The sequence below is a fragment of the Ursus americanus genome, chromosome 5, assembly GCF_024610735.1.
Source record: "Ursus americanus isolate L20-20 chromosome 5, mUrsAme1.1.p, whole genome shotgun sequence".
Classification (NCBI taxonomy): domain Eukaryota; kingdom Metazoa; phylum Chordata; class Mammalia; order Carnivora; family Ursidae; genus Ursus; species Ursus americanus.
This window is the reverse complement of record NC_142131.1, coordinates 71,100,281-71,118,892: the sequence shown is the minus strand read 5'-3', so window position 1 is coordinate 71,118,892 and position 18,612 is coordinate 71,100,281. Positions and strand designations below refer to the sequence as shown.

At 37.3% G+C, this 18,612-nt stretch overlaps 1 protein-coding gene across 3 annotated transcripts in view; it reads right to left on the bottom strand.

Annotated features, from left to right (window-relative positions):
- Window positions 1–15,540: 15,540 nt before the first annotated feature.
- DTWD2 (DTW motif tRNA-uridine aminocarboxypropyltransferase 2) overlaps window positions 15,541–18,612 on the bottom strand; it is a 161,085-nt gene continuing 158,013 nt past the window's right edge. For all 3 annotated transcript variants that reach the window (XM_045794879.2, XM_087862366.1, XM_087862367.1), the window contains one exon: window positions 15,541–18,022. In XM_045794879.2, coding sequence (XP_045650835.1) covers window positions 17,852–18,022 — 171 coding nt within the window. In that variant the 3' untranslated portion in view covers window positions 15,541–17,851. The remainder of the gene's footprint in view (window positions 18,023–18,612) is intronic.

Here is an 18,612-nt window from a genome sequence, read left to right as displayed (position 1 = left end):
CACGTATGTGCACATTCTCTCCCTTCTTCTCCTCTCCTCCCATTCCCCTCCTCCACACCCTGCTCCTTCCCCCATATTCTCTCTCATTTACAGCTCTACAACCCCCCTAACTCTTGATACTCCGCAGAAAAACTACCCACGTCATCACTTACATTCATCTTCCAAAATTAGAATATGTCTTCAGATGCTCACTCTGTAACATATGCTTTTTTTTTTTTTTAAACATTTTATTTATTTATTCGACAGAGATAGAGACAGCCAGAGAAAGAGGGAACACAAGCAAGGGGAGTGGGAGAGGAAGAAGCAGGCTCATAGCGGAGGAGCCTGATGTGGGGCTCGATCCCATAACGCCAGGATCACGCCCCGAGCTGAAGGCAGACGCTCAACCGCTGTGCCACCCAGGCGCCCCTGTAACATATGCTTTTAACACCTTGTCTCAACTTTGGAATAAAAATAAAAATAAAACAAAGCATCAAGATCTCAATCAGAACTTTTCAGATTTACAGGAAAGCAACAGAAACAACTACTTTTGCTTGAATCTCTGGCGTGCATCTTCAATATCCCCTCCTCCCACTCAGATGCAAACATTCGAGGAAGGTATACAGAGCAATGGAAAGTGAGCCGCTTCTGGATCTGGGATCAATTAGATCCAGGGCTTTGTAGGGTTCCACTCTCTTGCTGCTGCTTCTTCCTGCTGTCCCTTCTGATACAACTAATGAATCCTTCAAGCATTCGTTTATTCTTATATAGGTTACTATACATTCCTTGGTGTCTCTTCCAGACAGATGCTCTTCCTTCAGAGTACTTTGTTCATCATTTGTATACAAATGAATTTCCTCCAGGACTCTAGCTGGAATGAAAATGGTGTAAAATGTTTCATATGCAGACAAAAGCAACAGGCTATGTCACCATGGACCCTGCCTCAGCTCCCAGGGGCAAAGATTTTGAGACAAGCAACTCAGTTCATATTGAAATATAACTTTTTCCACTACAAACGTATACTAATACTTCTAGCAAACTTCCATGTCCACAGTAATAACTGAAAAAAAAAACTTAGAAACAATAATCTTATTAGTGTTAATCTGTTCCATTTTTGTACCGCTCAGGCAGGCGAGCTGAGAGCAATAGATCAGCAGCCATACCTACAGTAAATAATCTAATGATCCTAGTGCAAGCATGAAGACGCCTTCCTTGGTATCCTCTTTACCCATAAGGCGTTAATGGAAGTACTCCGTGGGTTCTAAAACAAAAGTTGCAGGCTCATATGACAACAGAAACCAGGGAGAAAACACAAGTGGCTGTGGTAGGCCAGGGAGACGTGGACACTGGCCTGTCTAAAGGGGGCACACCACAGTGACCATCCAACTGTTGCTGTGAAGGAATAAAGGGTGAAGGAGGCCAAGTCTTTTAATTTTTTTTAAAGAAGCCAGAAATTTGGATTTTTAAGGGAGATTCCCAATGTGAAATGATAGCGACTTTTTTTTTTTTTAATTAAACAGTGTGCAGGGTGTAAAAAAGCGTGTTGTTTCATGGACCACCAGTCTGTCATATCAACGTATCTAAAATAAATTCTTCATCACAGCCCCTCTGACTCTAGCATCAGGAAGCAATTCTCTTGAATGAGACTGTGACAAAACCTAAGCAAGAAGTCCCACAAAATGATGTCCCACGGACCACCTTCTACAAGGCTACTGACTGGATACTGTGGGATGAGGAATGTAGGGTCGTGATTGGACCCTACTCTCTTCTAACAATGGCATCCTGAGTGTGTGAGAGATGAAGGTGAAGGAGGAGGCTAAGAATGCAGGGAGTGCTACAGAAAGGTGGCTGGCCTTCTGCAGACTGGTGACGTAGCCAGCACCTGCACAGAATGCAACAGGGACAGAACGAGGCTGGAGGTGGAGACGCTACCACATTACACAGCTGACACCCAGCTCCTGATTGTGCCAGGGGAAGGGCTGATGCTTTCCCCCAGTAACTGATCTTTGAAGTCCTACATTCCCTTGCCTAGGCCCCTAGCCCAGAGCCTGCTATTCAGCACTCATACCTCTGTGCTCTGCTCCAGAAGATGAAAGACCATGAGCAAACTCGCTTCTCCTACTGTTCCTCCCCTCCTCCAGCTTTCCGTCCCACAGATGCTATCACAGGCCTGGGTATGCTGTGGTCAGCCACTCTGGCAAGGTCTTTAAATGGACTAGATGAGGTTTTAGGGAGAAAGCAAGGTCTGGGCTTTAGATGAGGTGGATGAAAGGAGAGTCTCTGAGGTTTAAGGATGGTTCAGCCCAGATCCTTAGGGCTGAAGGTAAAATGGGGGTAGAGGGAAGACAGAAATCTAGCCACAAACGCATCTACTAGCAACTCCCTTTCGTCAGAACTCTGGGTAATCAGTGACAGAACAGGGTCCAGTGAAGGAAAATGAGCTGGGATTCACAACTAAGAATGGGAAGGTATTTCAGTTACAGGAAAGCCTGATTAAAGAATGCTACAACATTACAACTTGCAGCTACACTTTCAACATCAGTTAGTAAAGTCTTGCTATTGTTTTGTACATTTCCGCTGTTCCAAGTCAGCAGAAAAGTGACTGGTTATAACACCGGCCAAAAAATGGGATGCCTGGGTGGTTCAGTCAGTTAAGTGTCCGCCTGTGGCTCGGGTCATAATCTCAGGGTCCTGGGATCAAGCCCATCATCAGGCTCCCTGCTCAGCCGGGAGTCTGCTTTTCCCTCTCCCTCTGCTTATGCACGTGCTCGCTCTCTCTCTCAAATAAATAGATAACATTCTTAAAAAAAAAAAAAAATACTGGTCAAAAAACAATAAGTTTTTCTAGGAAGATATTTTGACCTGTTAAAAGTTTCGATGAAATTATGTTAAGGTAGAGGTCTTTGGGCTCTTCAGAAGCTTTAAAGAAAGAAGATAACCACACTTACACAGGAAATGGTAAGCTGACCAATTATCTGCAAGACTTATGAAAATGCTAAAAAGGTAAGACAGTTCATTAAGACAGAGTGGATTATTGAGGAGTTGAATTTAGATGAAAGATAACTGTGAAATAAAATCAACATGAAAAAGGGTTAGCAATTATTTTGTCATAGACTTTGGACAAAACATGAAGACTTAATTGTTTTTTTGGCCAAAAAAAGCTTAATGTTACAGAAAATATTCAACATTAGTAATCAAAAAATCAGAAGAAATCCCCAATACTCTGAAGCCTTACACTGTCGAAGTGCCTGACTCATAAGCAATGTAAAGGTTGACTTTTTCTTTCAAATCACGGGAATCTTTCATGAAGAACTCATGCTACGTGGGCAATTAGACCTGATGTACAGAAATGGTAAAGAGTTTGGATTTTCTTTTTAACTCAAAAGAAACAAACCATAATTTATTCACCATATTTTCTCAGTAAAACTAGGTTGATTTCCACTTTCTTACTATTCTGAGCTAAAATTTTTGAAAGCTTTAATAAATCAAGAAATAATTTTATCTTTAAGAATATCTGGAAACATTCCCAAAATAATGCAGAATATATGTATAACTTCCTAACCTGACTATTCTGATGGGGACAGTGCTCCTTCGATGTATATATAGACAGGCGTATTTTTTTAAGACACCATTTCAATAATTGTATCAAACTTTTCTACCACGAGTAATTAATTCATAAAGGAATCTGTGTGACCCCAGGAGGGGCTTCATATTCTCAAGACTGATGGCTCTAAGTGTAGCATTTCAGGGGGCTTGAACTCCCTCCCCTCTGAACTACCTTTCTGTCCCTCTTCTCTCCTATTACCTCCAGTCTATGAGGGTCTTTATAGACCAGAGCACATTTTTTTTTCCTTTCCTAGTCATTTGTGATTGTCATTTGTGAGAGAGCGTGTCTGTGTTTCATCACGAGCTCCAGAGATATAAAATAAGGAAAACCCCTCAGCTAGAAAGGCTACCCCGGGTACAGACCGCAGCACTGTCGTGATCCCGGGCAGCATCTGCACAAGGATGAGCGTGAGTCAGCCTGCTGCAGGCTCCACGGGATTTCCTTTGTGCGGTGTAGCTGCCAATGTACCTGTTAGATGCTCGTACGGGCTCCTCTTCTGCTAGCCCTGAGAGCTTCCCTCTCTAACAGCTCTCCTCGGGTGGGGTTGACCCCTGTACTCTGGCGCAGTGACCTACTATTAGCTGGTCCATCTTCAGCACTCGGCGGGAAATGGTCACAGTATAAAGTCAAGGGGGAGTAACTGGGGAGTCGACAGTAAGGCTGTAAGCATAAAACCCTTAAATAATAAATTCAGCCTTTCCTTCGAAAGGCAGCATACACATTTTTAAACTCCACATATTGCAGGGGCGTGTGGGTGGCTCAGTTGGTTAAGTGTCCGACTCCTGACTTCAGCTCAGGTCATGATCTTGGGGTCATGAGATCAAGCCCTGTCTCTGGCTCTGTGCTCACAGTCTACTTGAGATTCTCTCTCTCCCTCTCCCTCTGTCCTTCCCTCCATTCACTCACTCTCTCTCTCTAAAATAAATAAATAATAGCTTTTAAAAATAAAATAAATTCCACATCTTGCAGGGACCAATGTTTCTCCTTGCACACCCTGACTGTTGAGCAAGTCAGACAGTTTGAGAGCAGAATACATGATATTATGATATAGACTTTGTCATTCATTTCCTAATAGGAGTGAGAAGATCCACCCGACATCATCTTTGAGGTGATGCCACAGAATCATTTGCAGAGTTTCTATCGAAATTTTAAAGTCTAACAAACACAAACCTGGTTTATAATAAAATCCGGCAAAGTCACCCTAAGAATTAAAAAGAGAGAAAGAGACAGAGAACTTTTCTACATTATTTTTTGTTCAAATAGATGGACAAATAAGCTTAAAGAGGAACAAGAAGTTGATGCAAGAAATGTATCTTCTAAAATACTGCAATTCTGTATGGTTGATTGGTGGGATCCTAGCAAGGCACGATGAGATTTTTACTTGCGAATTAGGAAACTCAGATTCATAGTTTAATCATTTGAGAAAATACTTTGCAGAAAGAAGAGATTAGAGATCTATGAGCCATTTCTTTTCTTTTTTTTAAGATTTCATTTATTTATTTGAAAGAGAGACAGCACAGAGGGAGAAGGAGAGGGAGAAGCAGGCTCCCTGCTGAGTGGGGAGCCCAATGCGGGGCTTGATCCCAGGGCGCTGAGATCATGACCTGAGCTGAAGGCAGATGCTTAACAACTGAGCCACCCAGGTGCCCCTATGAGCCATTTCTTACCTTACTTCACTTACTTACTCTATGCAGTCTTAATACAAAAAATTGAAAGCAGTTGTTAGACATGGGATGCTCATTAATGAACAATTATTTTAGGATTCTTCCTACATCACCCTATTTTCTTTTCCATATTATACCAATATATTTGAGAAATGTTTACCTACAAGTTTCTTCATAGATTTGGGGGGGGGCTATGCCTTCCTACTCATAAATATCTAAATAATTAAAGAAAAAGATCTCACCATTAGCCTTGAAAAATGTGTCACTTCCTTTGGTGTATGTTATGTATAGAGCGGTACTTATAACCAGAAAATAGTTTTTTAGCCTCACCTTTTGGGGGAAACTCTGTATTCACATCAAGTAATGCTGGTACAACTCCAGATAACAAGCACTCGAGCTCCTTCTGATTCTATTTTAAAAGATTGTTTTGACAGCTCTAATTGTGGCATACAAAAATGCCAGTCAGGTAGCTGAACTTGCGGTTCAAAGACTCTCCTTCAGGACTGCATTTATTAAATATTAAATATGAGCATTAAGAATATCATACATTTTACATAGAATATTTTGGTTCCAACACGATTTCCTCACTGAAATCGTTGGTCAGTCCGATCCCTTGCTACTACCTTCCCTGAATTATGCACTAGGCAAGGCATTTCCTGTAGAAATCAGCAAGGTAACTGGAACAGCGTCCCTACAGGAAGGCCCTGTCAACATATATTACAGTCCCTTTTCTGAATTACATTCTGATGATAATAAAGTGAAGTAGGTTAAGAAAGGAAAGTTAATTTTCTTTATAAGAAACATCTAATGAAGCTTTTATTCACTTCTGACAGAGATGCACCACATGTTGAGAACAACTTCCTGGGCTCAGGAGGAAAAATCAGATTCCATTCTCCATTCGAAGAGGAAGTGGATGTGACATGGTTTCTAAAGTGATAAATTAAGGAATTAATGACTAGATCACAAGGATTGAAACAAATATTTTAATCAAACAAGATATGTAAAATATTACTGTTGTTGTATCCTTCCTTATAAAGATCCAGACAGGATTAAAGAATTTACTAAAAACTACCGATGCCTACCACTGTGATTAAAAGTACTTCTCTTTCCAGTAGACATTTGTAAATATAAAAAGAGAACTAACTGGACAGTCTGTTGTACAAGTTGGCTTTTTTCTTTTAAGAACAAGACTTTTTTTAGGTACAAGCATTTATATCCTAAAAATGTCCTATCACTATCAAATTTTCCCATCTGAAATCCAAAATACTGGATAATTCAGATAGCTAGATTTTTTAATGTAGATCAATGTCCTTAAGACAGTGCCTGACACCTACTAGGTGTTACATATATACTTGCTGAGTGAATGATTAATAAGGTGAATGAGAAAATGAAGAAAGTCAAGGTCTACATGGTATATATTTTCCCATCCTTTTAATTTTAGCCTTGTCTTTATATTTATCATGTCCGGTGCTTCTTATAAAATGCATATAGTTGGGTCTTGCTTCACTAGTGCTCACTAATTGTTAGGGAATGCAAATCAAAACCACGATGAGATACCAAATCACACTTGACAGGATGGCTATCATCAAGAGGACAAGAGAGAACAAGCATTGTTGAGGATGGTGAGAAAAAGGAACCCTTCTACACTGTAGGTAGGAATGTAAAATGTTGCAGGCATTATGGAAAACAGCATGGCAGTTCCTCAGACACCTAAAAATTGAACCACCACATGACCCAGCAATCCCACTCCTGTGTATGTATCTAAAGGAACTGAAATCCGAATGTCAAAGAGATAGCTGCACCCTCATGTTATTGCCACATTACTCACAACAGCCAAGATATGGAAACAACTTAAATGTCCTTCAATGGATGAATGGATAAAGAAAATGTGGTGTGTGCATGTATGTATATGGATACATACGCAGAATGAAATATTATTTAGCCATAAAAAATGAAATCCTGCCATTTGCAACAACATGACTGAGTCTAAGGGCCTTATGCTACATGAAATAAGCCGGAAAAAGAAAGACCAAGGAAGGGAGAGGGGCTGGAGGCTACATCGATAACCAACAGCTACTAAATTAATCAATCACACCTATGTAATGAAGCCTGCATAAAAATCCAAAAGGACAGGGTTTGGAGAGCTTCCAGGTTTGGAGATATGGGGAGAGCATGAAAGCTTTGAGCCCTTTCCCACATACCCCACCCTATGCATCTCTTCCATCTAGCTGTTTCAGAGTTATATTCTTTTATAACAAACTGGTGATCTAGTAAGTAAATTGTTTCTCTGAGTTCTGTGAGCCGCTCTAGGAAATCAATCAAACCTAAGGAGGGGGTTCGTAGGAAATTCCAATCTACCAACCAGCCAAGCTCGTTGGTTGAGATTGGTGCTGAAGTGGCGGTTGGGGAGGGGAGGTCCTATAGGACTGAGACCTTAAACTGTGGGATCTGATGGTAGCTAACTTCAGGTACTATCAGAACTTAGTTAAATTTGTGGAACACTAGGTCAGTGTCCACAGAGAATTGAGTTAATTGCATGGTGGTGTGGATAATACGCGCACGCGCACACACACACACACACACACACACACACACACACAATGGACAAATCCTTCCACTGTAGCTTTTAAAATTCACAGTCAGTCACCAACAAGGTGACTATGTATTACAGTTTACACATCACTGCATCTCTTTACTGTTTTTCCAGGATCCCATCCAACAGATGGAATTATCCTCATTTGCATAATAAATGAGATGATCAACCTATCAGTAGACTCTCCTATCCTCTAAATGTTTCCCTCACCATAACTACAACTTGCTGTTCCTTTGGGACACTGCTTCACCTGCAGCCCTCTGTGGTGGAGGCCACTTTTCCTGTCACTTTCCTCATTTCTTCTCTGATGGCCACTGTCACTTTCCATCCAACTCTCTTGCTCCCTCCTTTTTCATCAAAAACTTCTACACATCTGCAGTGTATTATTAGACCTTAATACCCCTTACCCTCCTTGTTTTTTTTTTTTTAAGATTTTATTTATCTATGTGAGAGAGAGAGAGTTAGTGCACACAAGCGGGGTTGGGGGGGAGGGATAGAGGGAGGAGAGGGAGAAGCAGACTCCCCACTGAGCAAGGAGCCCAATGCGGGGCTCGATCCCAGGACCATGGGACCATGACCTGAGCCAAAGGCAGACGCTTTAACTGACTGAGCCACCCAGGTGCCCCTCCTTACCCTCCTTGTTGACATTATCTATTAACCTCCACTCACTTCCCTTCACCCACTGATGAATTTAGCACCTACACTCCATCAGTAGTCTTATCCTTGCAGACTTACGTGTCCCAAAACTTTTCCATCCAATTCCATAGCCTCTTGATTTTTTAAGACCTCCAGTCAATGACCATACCAATTTTCCAGTATTCATGGTCCAGATGTCCTTCTCTCCTCCTTGGCTAGCCTAGACTCTATGGTCTAGCATTATAGCTCATTGGCATATCCTCTCTCCTTCCCTTCTAACAACACCCCCATCCAATGGGGTGCTGACTCTAGGATTATGCATGACTGCAGAATGTGCTGTGCACACACACACTAATCCTACAACCATGCTGACCAGATATACTTCAAGTTTATACTCATGTATCTGAAAAGGGCACACGACAATACCAAACAATCCGACTCCCTCCCCTGGTAAACCCACTCTCTAGGAAACTATTTCACATCTTCTCCCTCCACACACACATCTATCTCAGTATCTCCCTTCATGCTCAGTTGATAACTTTGCCACTTTCTTCACAGGAAAAAGAAATGCAATTAGATAAAAATCGTCTCGTTTTTTTTTTTCCTTCAAACAAGTTTACCAATGTACCAAGATAGCTACCCTTAATACCCCATAACTCTCAAAAAAATTCCTCTCCTTTGAACCCTCTGAACTATTATTTCTCTCAAAAATTCTTTGGGCCGGGGGCTCAGTGAGTAGAGCATGCACTCTTGATCTCAGGATTGTGAGTTCGAATGAGATATCACCTCATACCTGTCAGAATGGTTAAAATCAGTAACACGAGAAACAACAAGTGTTGGTGAGGATATGGAGAAAAGGAACCCTCATGTACCATTGGTGGGGATGGAAACAGGTGCAACCACTGTGGAAAACAGTATGGAAGTTCCTCAAAAAGCTAAAAATAGAACTACCTTATGCTCCAGTAATCACACTATGGGGTATTTAACCAAAGAATAGGAAAACATTAATTCAAAAAGATATTTGCACCACTATGTTTACTGCAGCATTATTTACAAGAGCCAAATTATGGAAGTAGCCCAAGTGTCCATCAGTTGATGAATGGATAAGGAGATGTAGTACATATATACAATGGAATAATAGCCACAAAAAAGAATGAAAATTTGCCATTTGTAATAACATGGATGGATCCAGACAGGGTAATGCTAAGAAAAATCAGTCAGAAAAAAAAAAAAACAGTATCATATGATTTCACTTGTATCTAAAATTTAAGAAACAAAACAAAGAGAAAAGAGACAAACCAAAAAACAGACTCTTAACTACACAGAGAACGAAGAGATGGTTATCAGAGGGGAGGTGGGTGGCGGGACAATGAAACAGGTGAAGCGGATGAAGAGCACACTCACCAGGATGAGCACTGAGTAATGTACATATTTGCTAAATCACTACACTGTACATTTGAAACTAATACAACACCGCATGTTAACTATACAGGAATTAAATTTTTTAAAAAAGAGTTATTTATGTGCTGATTCCTTCTCATCACTTAGCACAAAACTGAAATGGCACCTCCTCCAGCAAGGCCTTTCCCAACTATGACTTAAAGTCCCATCACACTCTACTCTAGGACTCCCTTCCATAGCAGTTATCAATACCTGAAATTATTTTATTATGGTCTGTCTCCAACTACCAGCACTTCAACTTCTCAGACATAGAGACTCTGTCTTCCACATCACTCTAGTACCTAACACAGGGCCTGACAAAGAGTAAAAACCAAATAAAAATACCTACTAAATAAATGGTTTATTAGACTGATTACTGAGAAATACTAAGTAAACAAAGATCTATCTACTAACAGACATAAAAGATAGAACTTACAGACACTTCAACTATATACTATTAAATCTTTAATGGTGCCTAAGCCTATTTCACCACTAACATCATCATGTCCATTATTCAAAATAATGGTAGATGCATGCAGACATCTATTACCCAACAGGCTCGTCCTTTGACGCTAAATGCTAGGAATAATTCATGTATTTCAAGTTAAATACTAATGATAATTTAAATAATGATGTTATTGAGAATCACCAAGAAAATAAAACATAGCAATTATATTTTCAAAAACATTTCAAATAACTTTTGCTATCAACAAAAAATAGTAAAACCATTATTCAAAATAACTATTAAGTCATTAGTAATTTAACTATTTCTTTTAAAATGGAAATTAAGTTAAACATTGTTAACAATTAACTGAATATTAGTTACTATAAATCACAAATGTCTAGTTCTAAGTAAAAACTTTTATTATACCCCATCACTAAAGACATTAACAAACTCTAAGCTAAAGAAAGTATTAATACTTTTCAAAGTAATGAAATCAATTAGCACAAATGAAAAATCAAAAAGTGACAGCATGATCCATTTTTTCTACTTTGTTAATAAATAAACACTTCACAAATTAACAGTCAATTTGTTAATGTATTTTACCTTAAAGATACTCATTATTTCAACTAATCTTTACTTTTACCTTATTCACTAAATGAATATTTTTCTTTCATAAGAGACTATATACGTCATGGGTGAATGTATCTGTCATATAGAATTTGCCACATAGAATTTAAATTTATGAGAGTTCTGAGAATTACTAAAAAAGTAAGTACTAAAACATGTTGTTATAATATTGCTTTCATTTCCATAATGTTAGCTATTCCAGAAATGGAAAAAAAGGGAAACTTACATTTTAGATCCAAAATCAAGGTTTGTCATATACATATAAAAATTTCTTCAGTGATTCTATTAAGAAAGAAGCAACTCTAAAAGTAAAACTATTTAATAAAGACAAAATGACAGGCAATTATATTTATAAAATCTTACGACCATACTGTAAATTATTGCCTTTTCATATCAACTGTTTCCCATAAAATTACATGTAAAAATGTAATAAGACATTTTTCACTTTGTAAATGACATATTTAGAGACAGAAATGAGTAAATGCTACTAGCATGCAAAAGAATCCTGAAGCAGATATATTTTTAAAAATGTTTTGAGATTCCTCAAAAGTAGAACTACCATACAATGCAGAAATTCCACTTCTGGGTATTTATCTGCACAAAACAAAAACACTAATTTGAAAAGATACATGCACCCCTATGTTCATTGCAGCATATTTATGATAGCCAGGATATGGAAACAACCCAGGTGTCCCAGCAATGGATCAGTGGATAAAGAAGATGTGGTATATTTCTACAATGGAGTACTACTCAGTCATAAAAAAGAACAAAATCTGCAAGAACATAAGTGGACCTTGGGGGTAATATACTAAATGAAATCAGCCAAACAAAGAAAGACAAATATCACACGAAATCACTTATATGCAGAATCTAAAAAACAAACACACAAAACAAACCAAACACATAGAGAACAGAATGGTGGTTCCCAGAGCGGAGGAGGGTGGGAAGTAGGCAAAATGGGTGACAGGGTTCTAGAGACACAAACTAGTAAGTCATGGGAATGTAATGTACAGCATAGTGACTATAGTCAAAAATATACATTGCATATTTGAATGTTGCCAAGAGAGTAAATCTTAAAGTTCTCATCACAAGAATAAAAAATTTTATAACTTCATATGATAGCAAATAATAACTAGGCTTATTGTGGTGATCATTTCGTGGGTTACACAAATATCTACCAAATCATTACATTGTACACCTGAAACTATTTAATGTTCTATGTCATTTATACCTCAATTAAAATAAGTGAATAAAGTAGAATGTTGTAATTTCTTAACATACCTTTAAGTAACAAAACTAAATTACAGTTTCTTATTCAAAGGATACCTACCTCAGTTTTTTAAAAATTCGTATATTTAAAAAGTTTCTTTAAAAATTCTTATTTGTTGATTCAAGTGAACATTAAAGACTAATAAATAATTACATCTTTCTCTAGTGTGTTTTTAGTAGAGTAAGGGAGGCAAGTCATCAGCACAGAGTAAGTCATAGAGCACAGCCTCATTTCCTGCACAAATTTTAAATATAAAACTGTAATCTGTTAAGACCACTACAGGATCTTTTATAAGAAACCTACTTATACAAGGATACACAAATAATTTGTACACATAAAAAAAACCAGTAGGCAGGAAAAGGATAGTAGAAAAGGAGAGAGGATAGTGAGAGTGAGGAGGGAGGAGCCCAGGAAAGAGAAAGTATGAGGAAAGAGGAGGGAGAACATGGTTATAGCTGATAACACTGGACTATATAACTGAAATTTGCCAAGACAGAACGAAATGTTATCACACACACACACACACACACACAAAGTTACCATGTGAGATGGTGGATGTGTTAATTAACTTGATGGGGAGGAGCCTTTTATAATGCTTATGTCCAACAAATCATCATGTTGTACATTTTATTTGTCAATGATACCTCAATAAGGCTGAAAAAAAAGAAAAAGGAAGGAGAATATGCTAAGCAAATCCAGTAAATAAAAATTTAGATTGAAAAAATTAAGAGGTAGTGATTCATTCTATGCTATGGGATACAATGAAATGCAAAGCTCCATTACATCTAAACCACAGTATTATTTACCTAACAGATATCCATCCACTCACACCTATTTTTAAGGAATAAATCTACATAGGAAAAGGCTCATTACATAAAACTTGTGAGTTCACCAAGACAGATCTAGGTTGTTGTTGTTTTTTTACTTAGGGCATCAGTAACATTTACTTCCACACCAATGACAACTGTATCCAAGGGTCAACAATTTGCTTCCCTGAAATTCATCAACGTTCAATGGAAAGGATTGTCTGACAACACAATCCCATTTTTTAAACAGCCCATTTAGGGCAGTAAATGGGAATACGTGATGAACAAACTGAAGAAGTTATGTAGAAGTGTTCTCCCACATAATTCACCAACAATGGTGGTCTTGAAGAGCACGCTCCTTCCAAAATCTTGCGGAAAAACCCTAACATGGTAATGGTCATGGAAAGTTGGGTGTGAGTCTTCAAATAGGGGAACATAATCTTCCTTAATGTAACTCTCATGCCCCACATAAAAAGCCTTGTAATCCAACCTAGAGAAATCTGCTAAGCGCTATGACTTGCTTCATACACTGTAGCTCCCAACCCTTCATACTCACGTGGGCCAGAAACTCTGAAAACACCACCACTCACTGCACGATGATTTTCAACCCAACGCAATGGGCGACGAAACGCACGATCACCCTGTGTATAAAGAAATCCTATCCTCTAAGTTACGTGGCTCAAATAACAACACACAAAACAGTCTACACAACATCAAAGTGCAGTTGGAGGGTGCGAGGAAAGACTCCTCTCAGCTATAAATCCAAAAAACTACAACTACTCCAGGCAGATCAAGCAAATATAAAGCATCGGAATTAAAATGACAACTAATACAATAAAAATAATAATAAGTTTTAAAAGTCAGGTCAAATTTTCAGTTAAAATCTCCATATAATACTGCACACTTTGAGTGTTTTTAATAACTATTATAGTTTGTAAAACTGCCTGATGAGAGAGCAAATGAATACTAGAGAAGATTCAGTGAGCTCACCTTGTCGACAGGTCAGTAAAAATAAAAAATGAATAAAATAATTTAGGAGGCCAGTAAAATAATTTGGAAAACTATATATATATATATATATATATATATATATATATATATATATATATATATATATATATACTCTCTTTAGAAATTTTTTATACATTTCCAAAAATACTAAATTTCAAGCTTTCGTAAGGGTTCAAAATTCACCCTAAAAGGCTCTAGTTAAAAGATAAAGGTAGTAATCATTCTAAAAAAGTCAACATAAATTAAAGTACAATTTAAAGATTTATAGGGTATTTTATATAGTAACTTCCTTTTTAAAAAGGCAATAATAATGGATAAAAAAATTCAAAAAATTTAGTTTTTAACCTGAAAAAACTTACTCTAAGATGATTTTCATCCATTTGTTAGGAAACCATTACACATTATTATTTCTTTTCTATTCTACCTAGATAGTCATTTGATGGGTGTTTTAGATTATTAATGAGCTAACTTGTGTTTAAATCCAAAAAAAGTCAGTAACACAAGATAGAAACCTAACTTTTGTTTAGTATTTTAAAATATTTTCTGCATAGTTTCCCCAAACATTCATTAGCACTCTAATTATAACTAGTATTAAAGCTCTTAAGAAGGATCAAATCCAGGTCAACAATGAAAAAAAAAGTACGAGAACGGTCAGAAATAACCACTCATGTATCACACATACACACACATACATAACAAGCTTACTTTTAAATCACAAGTTTAGTTTTTCCTTACAACTTAACACTGGATACAGAACACTCTAGAAGTCATAAATAAAAAACAAAACAAAGTCCCCTCTTCTTGCCAATTTGTGAATACAACTGCCATAGATTTAAGTTAGATAGAAACATATATTACATACATGTTTCTAATACTGTATAAAATGTTAGTAAATATCTCCCCAAGAGGGTGGGGGAAATTTAATCTCTGAAATTGAAAGTTTTTGCCATCAAAAAAGATTAAAATAGCCCTACTTAGAAAAATATGTTCTTGAAATTATAGTTGTATTATATTCTCTTTCAGTTATTTCCATGTGAAAACTTCAATACGACTAGTTTATCACAGTCAGTAAACTTATTCGATGAATACTGAAAAATCTAAACTTACCCAGAGCGATTACAAATAAAAATGCGTGCTACGTCAAAATTACCCGCACCTCTTTCAAAGTTTGGGCTACTACCCAAAGCAATCTTCAGATTCATTGCAATCCATATCAATATTCCAATGGCATCTTTCATAGATAGAGAACAAACAATCCTGCGATTTGTAAGAGCCACAAAAGACCCCAAAGAGCCAAAACAACCTTGAGAAAGAAAAACAAAGAGGGAGGCATCACGCTCCCTGATTTCAAAGTACATTGCAAAGCTACAGTTATCAAAACAGTATGGTATTGGCATAAAAACACACAAATATATCCATGGAACAGAATAGGGCCCAAAAATAAATTCACACACGCATGATCGATTGACTTAGGATTTATGATAAACGAGCCAAGAACATACAGTGGGGAAAGGACAGTCTCTTCAATAAATGATGTTGGGAAAAGCTACAGCCAGATACAAAAGAATGAAACTGCACCACTATCTTATACCACACACAAAAATTAATTCAAAATGGATTAAAGACTTGAATATAAGATGTGAGACCCATAAAACTAGAAAAAAAACAAAGGCGGTAAGTTCCTTGATACCAATCTTAGCAATGATTTTTTAAATCAGGCACCAAAAGCACAAGGAACAAAAGTAAAAATAAAAAAGTGGGGCTACATCAAACTAAAAAGCTTCTGCACAACAAAGGAAACCATCAACAAAATGAAAAGGCAACCTACGGAATGGGAAAAAATATCTGCAGATCAGATGTCAGATAAGGGGTTAATAAAAATATATAAAGAACTCATATAATTCACTAGGGAAAAAAACCCCACAATTTGATTAAAAAATGGGCCAAAAAAAAAAAGTGCAGAGGACCTGAATAGACATTTTTTTAAAGAAGACATTCAGATGGCCAACAGGTGCATGAGAAGATGCTCACTATCACTCATCATCAGGGAAATACAAATCAAAACCACAAAGATGATATCACCTCACACCTGCCAGAATGTCTAGTATCAAAAAGACAAGGAATAACAAGGGCTGACACGGAAAATGTGGATAAAGGGGAACCCTCATGCACTGCTGGCAGGAATGCAAAGTGGTGTAGCCACTGTGGGAAACAGTATGGAGGTTCCTCAAAGAGTAAAAAGTAGAGCTATCCTATGATCTAGTAATTCCATTGCTGGATATTTAGCCAAAGAACACAAAAAGACTAACTTGAAAAGATGCCCCTCTCTAGGCTGACTGCCGCATTAACAATAGCCAAGATATAGAAACAGCCTAAACAGCTATCAATGGATGAATAAAGAAAATGTGCTCTCTCTATATATATATACACAATGGATTATTATTCAGCCATTAAAAAAAAAAGAATGAAATCTTGCCATTTGCGACAACATGGATGGACCTGGAGGGCATAATGCTCAGTGAAATGTCACATAGAGAAAGATAAGTAACATTTGATATCATTTTTATGTGGAACCTTAAAAAAAAAACACAACAACAAGCTATAGATATGAAGTATAGACTGGTGGTTGCTGGAAGCAGAGAGTGACTAGTGGCCAAAATGGGTGAATGGGGTCAAAAGGAACTACCAGTTATAAAATAAATAAGTCATGGGAATGTAATATAAAACATGGTGACTATAGTTAATAACTCTGCAAAATTGTAAATATTGCATATTGGAAATTTGCTAAGAAAGTATATCTTAAAAGTTCTCAATACAAGAAAAAAATCTTGTGGGGCGCCTTGGTGGCACAGCGGTTAAGCGCCTGCCTTCGGCTCAGGGCGTGATCCCGGCGTTCTGGGATCAAGCCCCACATCAGGCTCCTCTGCTATGAGCCTGCTTCTTCCTCTCCCACTCCCCCTGCTTGTGTTCCCTCTCTCACTAGCTGTCTCTATCTCTGTCAAATAAATAAATAAAATCTTAAAAAAAAAAAAAAAGAAAAAAAAATCTTGTAAATATGTATGGTGAGGGATGTTAACTCGACTTACCATGTGGTGATTATTTTGCAATGTATATAAATACTGAATCATTATGGTATCCACGTGAAACTAATATAATCTTACATTCCAATTATACCTTAATACCAAAAAATCCAGGCAATTAATAGAACACTTAAATCATAATAGCTGAGTTCAAGTTTAGTCCCTAAAGAATATATTTAGTTTCCTTACTCTGTTATAGTATTCTATGAAATAAATTAAATCAATCTAAACTACTTGACCATTATTTTTGTTACTTATTACAAATTATAAAGTTTATGTTCAAGATTGCATATTGATGTAAGTGCCCTCTATTCCTGGTCGACACCTAACTATCTACAAACATTAATGAGAACAATACTGCCCCAATCAGGTATAATAATTTCTTCCCATTTTATAAAAAAGAACTTCTAACCTCACTCAATAACTAATCGCATTTCAAACAACAGATCTGAAAAAATGTATTAGAGGCACATTTTTTAAAACAAATACAATATGAAAATTTGCTTTTTATGGAGTCAATGAAATTTTGTTTGTATTTTTATGGCTATTTGGTTTACTTTCTTCTTCTGGGCAAGTTTAGTATGCAACTCTCATTCTTTAGACAGTCAAAAACGCACAGACTTGAATTTTCTGAACACTTAGCCTGTTCTTGTTGGTGGAAGACACCACAACTAGCACCATGCAACAACTGTACTAGATTTTAACACTGTCCATCAACAGTTCCATTTTCCTGAGCTTGCGCTTGTTCTTTGGCATTGGCTTAGGGTATAATCCATTTTTCAGAAGGTGTTCCTTGCTGAGGCGAATTTGAGCACCATGCTGAAGCTGGAAAGAGCATAAAGCTTGAAGAGGACGAAGCAAAGTCTGTGAAGATAAAAAAAGATACTAAAATAGTGTCTGTAACAGATCATGATATTGTATCTAGCTTTTTCTTCAGAAAGAGGGATTATGGTGTTTCTTCTATTGTTGGCTTTTAACTATGAAAAGTAATAGACACTCTACTAAATATATGATGATTTCTAAATATAAATTTCTTTTAACTCATACCTTACAGAGCGCTAAGGAATTCCAGTAAAAAGACACAAGTAGCTAATTCTCCATAGAGATGAAAAAGCCCAAATTTAGTTTTATACATTAACATATTCAAATACCTCAAAAAACTTTTGTATTATAATAATTTAATGTGTAACAGAATAAAAGAGACCTTTAGATACAAATTAGTTAATCCAATTTCCTTTTATTTTAAAGGTTTTATTTATTTGAGAGAGAGAAAGAGGAGAGCACGAGTGTGGGAGGAACAGAGAGAGACAGAGAGAAACAGGCACCCCACTTAGCAAGAAGCCCAATGTGGGGCTCGATCCCATGATCCTGAGGTTGCAACCTGAGCCAAAATCAACCGACTACACCACCGAGGCGCCCCTTAATTCAGTTTCAATCACAGACTGATGCACATT